Consider the following 14,031-nt stretch of genomic DNA (forward strand, 5'->3'; position numbering starts at 1 on the left):
ACTCAGGTAATTTTGAAAAACTGGCCCCACTCCATGACTTAGTTTCCTGTTCCTAAAGTGGTGAAATAGCTCTTCTGTACATAACCAAGGTTTTGTGAAACACGTGTACAGAGACATATTAAAACATGAAAACAATTAAAACAAACATTCCTCCTGCTTGGGAGTACTGGAAATTGTGTTTTGGAATTTGCAGAGCAGAAAATCAGTAAGAGTCAGGAACAAACATAAATGAAAACATGTCTTGTTCTAACTGAATCTTTAATCACTGCAGGATTTACAGAAGAATTAAAATTTGTGATAGCATTTTCTTCCCCCTCCTTTTTTTTGGGCGTGGTGGTGATATCTTATTTTGTTTTTAAACCAATTTCCGTATCCCTCTTGTGAATCCCACCTCTCCTGATGTTACCTGGAAGATGGAAACAGAACTGAAGGGAAATGCAGATCATGGCCTGTATCTCTGCACAGAGCTAATCTACCTTGCTCTTCTTAATTCTGAGCATTAATGAAAAGGAAGCTTGAAGATCTTTCACCATAGCTGAAAACAAAGTACAGAAATGTTTCCAGTTTTCCCTGAGCTTGATATACCTGAGAAGTGAAGCAGGGCTGAAATGGAGTTAGGCTATTTTTCCCCCATTTTTGAATACTGTCCTTACACATGGGACATAGTTTCCAAGAATGGGTCTTGTGCCTCTACCATGATAAATAAGAGCAGCCCCAGAGCTGTCCCTGGAAGCAACAGTTGCCTTGATTCCTACTGAAAGCATCTGTATGTCCTCTCTACATCACTGAATCAGTGCAAAATGATGATGGAGAAAGGCAAACCTGGCCCCTGGGGTGAACTTAAAAGTTTTCTTGTCCTTTTCTTTCAGGAATCTATGTACATTGAAGAGCCCTCAAATAAAAATGGTGTTATTTCTTTGATCTTCTCTTTGAAAGAAGAAGTCGGGGCACTGGCTAAAGTTCTGCGCACATTTGAGGTAAATGTTTTTTTTTTTTTTTTTTTTTTTCAGGAGACCCGACCATGTCTTTAAATCTTTCCATTGCAGAAACTTTTGCTCAGGGTGTTTATCATCACATTGCTAATTCTGTTTCATTGTCATAATGGGGTAAATAGGAACCGTATCTTTTCTGAAGTTAAAATCACTTAAAGTCCTGGAGCTCAAGTTGCCTTTTTTAAGTGAAAAGTTAGATTTCTAGCTTTTAATTTAAAACATCCACCTTTAACCAACACAAGGGTGAAAAAAAAAAATTGCATTTTTCTACATTTAATAAGGAAGTATTCCACTGTAACTGCCAGAATAAGATGTAGAAGTGAATCAGGTCATAACCTGGGGTTGGCATTTGGGTAGGTATATGTATATTATAGTATAGAAAGGCAAATATAACCTGAACATGAGCTGTGGAGCATGAAACATTTCTACTGGAGGGAGCAACTGTCCTCATAGGTCTTGTCCACCTCAGTACATCTGATATAAACAAACTCACCACTTTCCAGTATTGGTATTTCTACAGAAGGGGCAGAGGGTACCTCTGAAACAGCACCAAAATGACAGCATTTTGCAGTTTATTCACTCCCAAGGAACTCATGAACTGGCTGAGTTGGAAAGCTTTGGGGGAAACAAGGAGACATTTACCTTTCAGGACATTGTGTGCCTACTTATTCTTGAAGAAATATTTCCCAGATGTCATGGATGCTGTTTAAAAAGCACGAAATCCTTGTAATTCAGCATGCTTGTATTGCAACACACACAGCTGTGTACTCTGTGCTCCCACACTCTGTTATATTGGTTTTGCAACTTTTTTTTTTAAAAAAGACAAACATCATCACGTGACAGTTGTGCCTGAAAGCAGTTCTGTCTATACTACAGTGTAATAAGTTGTGGTCTGCATACTTTCCATTCATAAACTGAACTGACTGGGAAATGAAAGATTTGTGCACTATTAGCACAAACAAAAAATAATTATGAGTTATAGGCCATATTTGAATCATTAAGATAATGGAGATTTCATGCTAATGATAGCAGAGCTGGTCTAAATCCGTGAACTGACTACTGTAACACAGTCCCACAAAATGTCTGTATGTTGGCAGTAGGTGTAAATGAACTAAGGAAGGCTGTTGATATTTCTTGTTAAATGGATTGCCATCTACTAAGCAAATTATTACCAACTCTTCTGTATGGGATTTGGTGTAGGAGGGAGAGAAGTAGCTGTATCTAGGATGTGACTCTTCTTGCCCCAAAGCAGGTACCCAAACTAGGCAAGGTGAATCATGGTTTTCCCCTGCAACTCTGATGGCAACAGGGGGGATGGAAGTTCAGGTTTAGGAGCTCTGCATTGTTGGGCGGGTAGATTCCCATCCCAATGAGGCCAATTCTTCCTGGGCCAACTTGCAGCCTCCCCCAGCACAAAGGTTGCAAAAGGCCTGGCATAGGTGCTCTTGGGCAAGATTTGAATTCTGTTGGCAATCTTGTTGGGAAATGGATGGACCTTGTCATGTGTGTAAGTGATGAGCCTACATGGCTGAGACAACCTCCACCCTTTCCCGGCTGGGCCATGACCATGGTGTCTCAGGGGGGCAGATTTTGTGATCTGAGGCACCTACAGCAGAGCCGGGGAAGGTGGTGATACACAGGTGATGCCCTCTCTGCTCTGAAAGGAAGATAAGAATGGGGACAAGGTGGAAAACTTCAAGAAGATTTTCTTCTTGTATCCCTTCCCTGCTTGACAAAATCATCTGTGAGAACCAGGTTAGCTACTGGAGCTGGTCCGGACCCGCTGTTGGTGGGCTTGTCTGGAGAGGGAGACCCCAGCCTTGTCCCCTGGGTTACAGCCACCACGTTGGCGTTGTCCCGAGGAAATGTAGCGAGTAAGTCTAAGAGGGGTGGCACAGGGAGAAGATGTGTCTCTTTTGGCTGTTGCTGCCTCACACAGCCACATGAAACAGGAAACAAAACACAAAAGCCACAAAATACGATCAGACTGTTCCCCAGAGTGGAAGCAGCACCACAGATGCTGGTCCCTGCAGAGGGACGTACCTCCACAGCTATTTGTGCCGAGGCTGAGGGCTGGCCGCACACGCTGAATTTGGACCCTCCCTGGTCCTGACCACAGCTGGGGCTGCCCGGGCTGTCGGGATGTCTCAGGCGTGGGAATGTAGGCAGAGAACAGGGCTCTACCCTTTCTTCCTCTCAGCTGGCACTTGGGAATTATTAAAGGGCCGTGCCTCCTGCGCTTTGAGGATTCCTCTTTGAGGATTTTGCCTTTTTTCTAGACAGCCTACAGAACTACTCTGGGCCATGAGGGGGGAATGCAGAGAATTAAAAGAACTTTAAATATGCAAGTGTTGAAAAGAAATCCTCTCTGAAGAGAGCAAAGAAGGCATAGAAGCAAGGTCCAGACTGCAACATGAGGGTTTGAGAAGACACCCAACAAAGAGGAGACCTCATGGTGCTAGCAGCAGCCACGCAGCCTTTCTGTAAAGCAAGTCTTCATGTGGACATGGGGAGGTTCATCCTCATCTTGGTTTTCCAGCTGGAGCAAAATTCCTGCTATTCTGGGAGAACTTGTCACTTGTGTGTCCCTGCCCAGGATGCAGGAGTACCTCCTCACCACCAGTCTCACAGCCAGCCCATGCCCCATTTCCATGCTGAGGTTGCACTGGGCCAGGCATCAGCTCCCATCCCGGTGTCCACTGGAGCAAGAACCCGAGGGGAACTGTGCTGTTCTACAGCCCGGCCCTGCAATTGGGCCTGGAGGCCTGGGTAATGGGGCCCAGGACCAGTGGCACATCAAGCACCACGGCCGCTCCTCAGTCTAGATGTAATCCATGTTCAACCAGGAGGCAAAATTCCCAGAGAAGGAAGTGATGTCCAAACACAGCCCAGTGATCTGGGTAAGCCCCTGTTTTGGGTGGACTGAAGGTAGGGGAGCCACCTATGCAGGCAGGTGAAGGCACAAGGCCAGTTGCTACAGAGCACATGCACCTGGCACAGACTTGCATCCAGAATTACAACTGTGACATCAAGCTTAAGGGAATTTCACTGTGTTTTGATGAATAATCTATTATTTGTCCTGCACAAACATCCCTCAATGTTGCTCATGCAGCTGACAGAGTGCCACTTGTTCTCACATCTGCTTTTTGCTCAGAGACCCAAACTCTTGCTTTCTTTTGAGGTCTCACTTACACTCAAGATTGTGGCTAAAGTGAGGACTATGTAGATTGAACGATTTTTTTTTTTTTTTTTTTCCTTCAGGAATCTCTTCCATGTACTGAGCTCTTTATGTCTGCTGGCTTTATGTCCAAAATCTTTTTTATTATGTCTACATTCCTCTTATTCTTTATTCATTTTCTCTACTGTGTTTCAGTGTTGGACTTATGTATAACCTCTGAAAAGAAAAAACAGATGTAATAGCAGCTCAGTCATGTCTAGCAATAAACAAATCATTAATACTGAATCGACTTTCCTTTCACTCTAGCTATTCTGTATGTATATTGGCATGTGGTAAAGATTTGCTTTTTGGTTAAATAATTAAACCCAATTATTTTCACTTGAAAAGCCTTTTTATACATAATCTTTATCCAACACAGTGTGGATGTGGCTTCCCTATGGGTTCTGCTTGGGAAAATCTGTCCTCTTTGTGGGCTTGAGAGTGGCTGTAGAGACAGCATAAACCCATCAGCAGAGTCCTTACCCTGACCTTATTTTAATTTGACTGTAAACTAAGGCACTGCTTGGTGCAGCCATACACTGTTTGTCTGAGTTATGGTATTACAGAAGATGGTAGCTAGGAAGCCAAAACTGGAATTAACATCTGTCTGACACAGAACATAACATAAAAAAAATATCATGCTTAAAATCAGGAAGACAAATCATAGCCATTGTGGAGTTATGTTTTTTGATTCACTGGACAAATAAGAAAGCTACAGAGTGTAAGCCCCTGAACCCTTCTGAAAATCTCCCGAAATCTTCCAGGGTTCTTATCAAAATTGAAAGATAAGATTACAATTGTTGTGAATATTTATTTTCTCTAGTGATAAAAGCTTATTGAAATTGAGATAACTTTTTTTCTTGTAAAGTCCATTTTGAAAGAAAAAAAAGTAAAAAGTCTTCTGCCAAAAGACCAGTATTTCCAAATTTAAATTTATTATACAAAACCTAGAACTAAGCATTTCAATATATAAAAAGGATTGCCCTTAGTTTGAGTCAATTTTTTTTTCCACATGAATTTATAAATACATTATTTTCCTCTGAGGTCTTTTTTTATGATTATTTTACAAGTAGTAGCAGACATCTCAGCTGTAGTACGTGTCCAACATTGTGTAGGAAAATATTAAATATTTGCTCAACCCATCATCACACAGGAGCCTTCCATCTCCTCTTCACTGACATGACCTTCCCAAGAAAAGAGAAGGACTTCAGTACAAGGTCCAGCCTTCACCAGTGTTACTTCCAGTCAGTAGGGCTCTAGCTCACAAGCTGCCCCACTGATTTGCATCAGGTAGAACTCTTACTCTCAGAGTAAATTACTACACCATGGCAGGACTGGCTGGGATTAAAACATGCACTGAACAAGACTCTGAGCTTTCAGAGCCAGCAAAGATGACTGTGCCTTTTTTTTTTTTTTTTTGTATTGTAGCTTACTTTATTCAACAGAAAGTCCAAAGTGACAGATATCCCTTCATCCCTTGGGTAGGTATTGGCTCGGCAGTGTTTTGTTTCCAAATCAGGAGAGGCGGGCAGTCACTTTGGCCAGGGGGTGTGTTGGAGGTGTCTGCACTGATAGGTGAACACGCCAGGCATGCCTCTCCACCACAGTGTGCATAAGCCACAGCTACGACTGTCTTTAGTACATCTAAACTCAGTGCTTCAAATCAATGTTTTCACACTGTGCTTTCCTGTTTCCTAGGCCAGGGGAGCAGGGATCCTGGGTACAGTGGTTGATATGACAAGATTTTAAAGAGAGGAGTGCCCTTTTCCTATGTGATTGTGGAGTGCCACATGTTCTTGTTTGCTTTTTTGTTTGTCCCACTCCAGGCATTTTGTGGCTTTATTGTGCTGAACACCTTATAGCAAACATTAGGGCTGGAGAAGAAGTGAGAAGTGATGGATACTAAGGGCCAGCTGCCTGCTGGAGCCATATGTTAGCAGGGTCCCCTCTGGGTCCCTTTGCCCCCTGAAGCTTGTTCATGAAGTGAAGACCATGGCAGATGTGAGGGAGAAGATGGGGGGGAAACTTTATGCTCAGCTGAGAAGCTGTTCCTTGGAGAGTAAAGCTGAACATGATGGGTGTCTTGGTCTTTACTGGGAAACTGTGGCTGAAGGCACCTCTATGACTTCCTAACTTCTTTGATCTATGAAAATTAGGCACTGAGTTTCTACCAGTGCTTCTGAAAGTCTTGTTCTGGAAGCACTGAACTAGTCTGTGTTAAGGGTTAAAACAAGACATCAATTTCTTGTAACAGGAAATGTGAGTAAATCTTCGTTCTGGGAGATTTCATTCAAGTTTTCACTGAATGTTCATTAACAGCGCTGTAGCACTGTTGCTGATATTCATCTGGTAATAATGTGGGTATCCTGACGAAGCCAAACTTACTCAATGACAATACTCACATAAACAGTCTGTGGATGCATTTCACAGCTCTGCTTAGTTTCAGCAACCGTTTACAGGAGCATTTAGTAATGCATAAACAAAAGGATGTAAAAATGCCATGGGAACCAGTAGCCCACAACATTTTTAGGAAGTACCTGTCCCCACTCAGAGTTTCCCAGTGTAGCTGTGAAAACAGAACTTGTCTAGCAATCAGGCCATTAATCTCTTAGAAGGAGTAGTCAATTTTTGTTGCCAGTGACCTGCACAAGATTGTTGATGTAGCATAATATCTGTAGTGTGGGGATCTACTGCCATTGTGTGGCTGCTGCTGCATGTAAGACACTTCCTCCATAATCTGGGGAAGAAGCTGGAGTTGCTTCATGGCCTCTGAGAGGGAGCCAAGGCTGAGGTCCAGCTGTGGGGAATGGTAGGCGGGGAAATGGGAAATCTCCCCCAAGGTCTTCTATTACCTCTGCTGTGAATCAACATCCCTATGGCTAAACCCTGTCATTGAAAAATCATGACTTGCACAAAACAGGCTTAATTTCAACTTTTTTTTTTTTTTTTTTTTTTTTTTTTAGCTCTGAGAGCATGTCTTGAGACTTTTTTCTAATGGGGAGTAATAAGAGACACAGTGAATGTGGATATTCAAATAATGGAAGCTGAGAATTGTTACCCTCAGGAGTGCAGGTTTTAAGAAAAAAAAGCAAGAAAATTGGAGTGACTTCTGATAACTTCAAGGGGTCTGCCAATACTGTACCCTTGTGATCTTGGTTAAGTGTTACTCCTAAACATTCCCTCAGTTCTCAAAGCAGAATCTGTTTTGTGATGTTCACACTATTACTTAAATACAAATTGAGCAGCTAACTACCCTTCTACCTGCTCAGAAGCACTCCAGAAGGTATGAGGCTGCATCACAGGATACAAGAGACTCACCCTTCATGCAGTCCATAAACCTAAGTAGAAACAGGGAAGTACCAACCTGCTTCAAGTTTTTTGCAGGTGTGATGAACAAAATAGGTCAGATTCAGCAAAGGCACATCTAATCTCAAGCCTTGGGCTCAGCTGATTTCTACCAGTTCTAAAATAGGAAAGGCAGAAGTGTTAACAGTTTGGATGTAAATCAAAGCCCAAATATGTGACAGGCCAGATCTTCCAACACCTGGAGTTAGGTTTCATCAACAAAAATGAACTCAGAAATCATGGAGTCTCATCAAATAAATAAATTCAAACTTCTTATCTGTATTTTGAGGACATATGTTGTTAAGATTTCAAACTACTAAAAACACAGAGAGACTGAAAACTGGTCAAAACAAGCAAATAAACTAAAAAATTCCCCCACCACCTTTCTATGGTAACCGTTTGGCTCCAGAAGTTGGAGCTTCAAATAAAACATTGACTACTCTGAGAAATATGATGCAATTGCAGGATTTGGCAATACTGAGGATACAAAAGTTTTGAATAATGTGAAGCTGTGAAGACTAAACACTAGATGGAGTAGTTGGACTAGAATGAAATTGAGATTTGTAAAGCAACGCTAGTAACAGAGCCACTGTAAATATTTTGAAATTGGGTATTGCTTATTAGCAATATGCAGCATATGAGAGCATGCTTCTGTGACAGCACCAGTTAAGGGATGTACGCTGATGAACTCCTGCTTTAAAAACAGTCACCAGAAGGGTTCTCCCTTCAGCTGCTCTGCTGCTATGTCCTGAAGCCTCATCACAAGGAGATAAAGAGTTTTGCATGTTGCTGAGTTGCAAGCACTCCCTGAATAACCAGCTGAAATGGCTTCACACCCTGCAGGAAAGCTATCGTACTCATCCCAGGTGTAAAAAAAGAGGTGACTCTCTACATAATTCCTTCTTCCCTGTTTTTTTTTTTTTTTTTTTTTTTTTTTTTTTTTTTTTTTTGGTAGTTCTTTTTTAATCCCCCTCTTAGGTGTGCCTGGCCCAACCTTTGCTCAGGGGGGCGTTTTGTGCCCACTCTCCACCTCTGTGGGTGGCTCTACTGGATGGTTGCCAGCTCTGTGGTGCTGCACCCATCTCCGCAGCACGGCTGTGCTGAAGGGGCCGGGACCCCTCCATGCCTGCACTCTGCCCAAAGCTTTCCAGCTTGGAGTCATTTGAGCTTCCAGCTCCCGGCCACTCCACCACCCAGTGCCTTACCAAGCTGAGGGTACAATGCACAGTTCTTTTGTGAAAAGGGGCTTTGGAGGCCTAAAACAAATTGTCCTCGGGGCCCAGCACAGTGACAGCCATTCTCTGCCTGCAGACAGCCCCACGAGGACAGCATCTCTCAAGAGCAGCAGTTGGTGGTGAATGCGCTTTTGACCTTTTCAACTTATTGTATTGGTATCTAGCCAAACAATTTAAGTTCATCTGTAGCGTGCGACACTCAGGAAACAGAGGAATGACATGCATGCTGTTTCCTACCAAGTAATAAACTGCCTTTTGTGGTGGAGTGAATAAGGCCTTTGCTGCTGATAGCCAGATGCCCCCCTGCACTGTGCAAGCACTGAGAGCAGCAAAGAAAACCTTAAAGTGCTTGAGAAGCTCAAGCTAGAGGGAGAAAAAAAAAAAAGGCTCCCTCTTTCTTTCCTGCAGGTCACAAATAGATCCTTGCAGCGTTTCTTCATGGATGAAATCCTGACCCCACTGTAGAGGTTTGACACTGACACCAGTGGGGACTGTCAGTTCACCCCATGTAGGTTAGGGTCTTCCTAAGCCTGAAAGCAGCAAAACAGAAGCTTTTCCAGGGCTGCTGAGCACCATGTGTCAGCTCCTCTGGCACTTCTGGGGTTGCTCTTCAGGCCAAAATTTCCTCATGGGGTTAACTCTATTCCTTGCGAGGGACAGAAGGACTGACCCAGCCAAGGCTGCAGCTGCAGTGGGAGCCTGAAGAAAGGTCAGCACTGACTGAAATCTATTTAAAAGGTTTTTTGCAAAAGAAAAAAAAAATAATATTTTTATATTCGAATTACAGTGCTCAGGAAAACCTCAGAAGTTTAGCTAAACTGAGCTCTGTTTTCTTGGGCTTGCACTTAGATGACTGGGTGAATATGATTTTTAGTTACCTATTGCTTTACTCATTGTTATGGCAGCAACTGAAGTCAGGTACCAACAGGCCATGGTTGTCACAGCTATGGTTGCTGATAGTCCCTTTCTTGAGAGCTAGGAGGCACTGCTGCTTGTCAGTGAAGATCTTTGTTGAGATAGAATTTGACTTTCTGTGATTAAAAAAAAAAAAGGTATTTATTTTGTGTGTGTGTGCTTTAAGAGTGACCAGATTCTGGAGCAGGTTTCCCAGAAAGGCTATGAAGTGGAGTCTCTAACTGTGGAGACATTCAAAACCCAGCTAGAAACAGTCCTAAACAACTGGCTTTCATGGAGCCTGCTTGAGCAGAGGTTTGGACTAGAAGATTTCCAGAGGACCCATCCACCATCAGTGACTATGCAATTTTATAATTCCGTGATCCTAAAACACACGTTTTTATTCCTATAACCATGGGCTACCTTTTTCGTGCAGATCCCTGTTTAGCTTGATCTCTGCCCAATACTTGCTCACAGGTGTGTGCAGGTGGCTTTGCAGGTGACTGTGCAGTGGCTTGGCAGAAGCTTAGCTCACAGGATGGTCCACTCCTTGCTTTTCCAACCTTCTTCAAAGATGCTCATAAATGCAGCAATCACTTTCTCATAAGAAGGTGAAACTCCTATTTCTTGTGTTGATCCAGTGGAAATGTTCTTGTCCACACAGACAAGTTCCCAATATCTACTCACAGTACTGGTGTCACCATTTACAATACACAGCCTATTTGCAACTTGTATCCTGCTGTCACCTTTTTCAAAGGTTTGTGTAGAAATGGTCCTTATGCTAATGCTCTGCACAGGGGTAAGTCTTTTCAGTTTTCCTTTTCATCTCTCTCCCTGTTCTGAAAATCCTCAGTCCAGTGGCTACCCGAGAAAAGTCTCTGTTTTTGAGCTATTTGTACTGTATGGTATGGGTTGTTGACTGACACGAATTTTAGCTAGCCTGTATGTCATATTTCTTCCCCCAAACCCTGTGTAACCAAGATCTCTCTTTCTCATAGGAAAAAGGTATAAACCTGACACACATTGAGTCTCGGCCTTCCCGTCTCAACAAAGATGAATATGAATTCTTCATTAATTTGGAAGGCAAGAATGTGCCAGCATTAGACAAGATCATCAAGTCTTTGAGAAATGATATTGGTGCAACGGTGCACGAGCTTTCACGAACCAAGAAGAAGGACACCGGTAAGCATATACTGGCAAGGATAATATTGAGAAGGAATATTTATGTAACATACTTAAATTACTTCTTTTTCTTCTAGCAAAGGAGTTACTTTTGGACCTGTATGGTTAAGTTTCCCTCCCACTGTCTATTTTGTCCATATTGTAAGGTTTTTCATATGGAGATTTTCTGTCAATATACATTGCCATTCTCCATTTTTGGCCATGATTTTGACAAGGTCTCCTGGCAACTGTTGTTACACTATTATATTTTAATCTGTTTGTTTTGCTGCTACCACTCCCAGTCCCTTAAAGACTGCTGTATTGCAGTGGGTTGATACACCAGTCGTTGCTCATTTGCTGACTCTTTACAAACTGTTTATTCAATGCAACCTTCCTTCAAAGTCCAGCCACCTTCCAGATTCTCCTTACTCAGGTAGAATCTGCTGAAAAAGGGCAGCATAACAAAACAAAAAGTGACAGCAAAATCCCTGACTGTTGCAGTGCCTCCCCCTTAACAAATGTCTCTGGGACCTCACAAATCACCATGGCACAAACCTTGTAGTGTAGCGTAGGTAACAAGAGCCCTGTCCCATGCATCCTCTGGGGACAAGGGGAGGGCTTACCCTCCTGTGCTCTCTGGGGCTGGTACACCCCTTTGAACACCTGGATTTACTTTCCAATTTCAATCTCATGAGCTCTGTCAGCAGGCCTCTGAAGCTCCTTCCTTTTGGGGCCCATGAACCTCTGGGCTGAGTTGAGAGGGGAGGAAAAGTCCCCAGCAGTGGCCAGCTTCCCCTGCTCTCCTTTGCACAGTTGCACGCGAGTCCAACACTGTCCACATCTCCACTGTTTTTGCTTGGGGATCCCCCTCACTCCTGCTATAGAAATTAGGTAGGCTCTGCCACCCACTTCAGTGGGACCATAATTCTTCTTTGCTGGAAGAAATCCTGGGGAGACCAGTAGTAATCCTGCCTTTGGATGGAAATAAGATTTTCTGAGTTGTCCACACTCCTAATTTTTGATGGAGTTGAGGCTGCTTGGTACAGAGGTGGCTGCCCAGCACCCAGTCTGAGACATACTTAAATGCCTCTTCAGATAACAGATGTGATTTTAATAGGATTTCAGACTTTAAATACTTTAGATCTGGATCTTCCTCTTCCTTCCTAGGAACAACATGAAAGAACATTAATACCTTTGTGAGATCAGTGCTGGTAATCCTTTTACCATCTCCTTTGTGTCTTCCCCATGACATTGCATTTGAAGATGAAAAAGAAGAAGGCAAATACTCTTTGGAGTCAGTTCTCTCCATTCATGAGATAGAGGGACAAAGGGTTGATTAGCTGATTTATGATCATGTCAAATCAAAGACGTTTTCTCTTTGGGGATTTTTTATTTCCAGGAGAAATCTATAGGGCCTAGCAGGATTTACCATTATTTTGTTTTTCTAGTTATTGTTAAGAAGACGTTGAAGTTATATATAAACAGAAGCCAGAGTCAGAAAGAGATGCAGCTCTAAATATCAGCCAGGAAGGTTTAGTGACTGAAATTCTGACCTCACAGAAGTCAGAACTCCCATGGTCTGCTGTAGGATTAAGTTTCACTGCATGTTACTGTGTTGATCAAAGCATTTTTTTGAGTTAGATTATCCTGTCAGTGCTGCAGAAAGGGACTTGATCCCCTTCCGTTGGAGAGGATAACTTGTGTTTGTTTGTTAGTTCCAATAACTCAGAAATAGCATAAAGTGGGAGCAACTTACTGCCAAGGAAAGAGAGGAAAATTGATATTTCTTGTTACCCTTTTCCTTTTTCTTTTTTTCTTTCAATTTCAGCTTCTCTCATGGGTAGTAAGGGTCCAGTCAAACTGAAATCCCCAAAGAGCCATATTCGAAAGGTCAAAGAAGCACTGCTTAGGGGATGAACTGTGGGTGGCAAATTCTGGGCTGAGGCAGCTACATGGGCAGACTGACATGGGAGCAGACCGAACTGTAGGAAGAGTGGTAAGATGTTGTCCTTTATCTGTGATGGCATTAACAATTAATAGGCCTCATGGTGCCTTTTAGGTCAGCCTGCCTTTCAAATGTATCCTCCTGGCAAATCTGGTTGTAATCTACAGACATGCTTTTGTGAAATATTATTCCCAAAGCACAGAATGAGAGCAATACACCTCCAGGGAGCAAAATCTCAGGCAGATGGTTCATGGGGATATCTTCATGCTCTGATAGGTTGGCAGGTAAAGCTGGGAATGTTTTCTCTTGGAGCCAGTCTGGGGTCCCACGGGACCAGTTCTCTCACCACTGCCTAAAGATGCTTTCAGTCCTTCCTTGTTAGGGATTCACTTAGCTCACGCTCATGATTTGAACAAAAACTCTTCTTTTACTCAGTTTCCCATAGGAAGCACACAGTGCCATTCCTGGAGCAGTGCTTTGCGGAAAGTCAAAGGAAATTACTGGCCTTTCCCCTCCTGAATAGCTTAGCATTAAACACATATGTATTCTTTTTCAGCCAAAGTGTTAATGAAAACTCCACCCCACCCCCCCTTCTTTTTTAACCTGAACACTCTTTTTTTATTTTTTTTTTATTTTTTTTTTTTTATTATTTTTTTTTTAATAGTCTTTACTCTCTCAAAAGCAAAATATAGTTTTGGTTTTCCTTTACAAACCCAAAGAGTTACAAATAGGAGGCGGATTGACAGTATAATTTTAGCTGTGAGCAGGCCAGCAAAATGCCATAAATCCAAAGGTAATTTCAGAACTCGAGGTGGTCTAGCAGTCACTGGGCCAAAAGCCTTTTGTAGAGATGGGAAGATTTGTTCTGAAAACACAGTGCATCTCTTCATAGCTCTTTTTGGAAACAAGCTAGATATCTGCAGACCACTTGGAGCCCATGAATAAAAATAATTAAATATTATTCTGTTGCAGCATTAGGCAAATGCAGACAATTTATTGCATTTCTGAGACAGACTGGAGGCTGATGTTCTGTAGGGTCCTTGTTTGCTAAACCCTGAGGCTGGCCAAAGCATTTGGGACTGTTTAAAAAAGGGCTAAACCTGGGCCTTGAACTGCTATAAATTGCATAGACCTGTCTTTGACCCTCCTCACAATGGTCCAAATGGAGGAGTTCTGCAGAAGTCCTCACTGCCCCTGCTTTGCTGCCCCTCATATAAATGGCTTATTAGCATTCTGCTAAGC

At 42.7% G+C, this 14,031-nt stretch overlaps 1 protein-coding gene across 1 annotated transcript in view; it reads left to right on the top strand.

Moving 5' to 3' along the window:
- PAH (phenylalanine hydroxylase) overlaps positions 1-14,031 on the top strand; it is a 40,264-nt gene that overhangs the window by 3,493 nt on the left and 22,740 nt on the right. Inside the window, exons 2-3 of the mRNA XM_005022554.6 lie at positions 870-977; positions 10,682-10,865. Of these exons, the coding sequence (XP_005022611.1) occupies positions 870-977; positions 10,682-10,865 (292 nt within the window). The remainder of the gene's footprint in view (positions 1-869; positions 978-10,681; positions 10,866-14,031) is intronic.

This window comes from Anas platyrhynchos, chromosome 1 (genome assembly GCF_047663525.1).
Source record: "Anas platyrhynchos isolate ZD024472 breed Pekin duck chromosome 1, IASCAAS_PekinDuck_T2T, whole genome shotgun sequence".
In the NCBI taxonomy this organism is placed as follows: domain Eukaryota; kingdom Metazoa; phylum Chordata; class Aves; order Anseriformes; family Anatidae; genus Anas; species Anas platyrhynchos.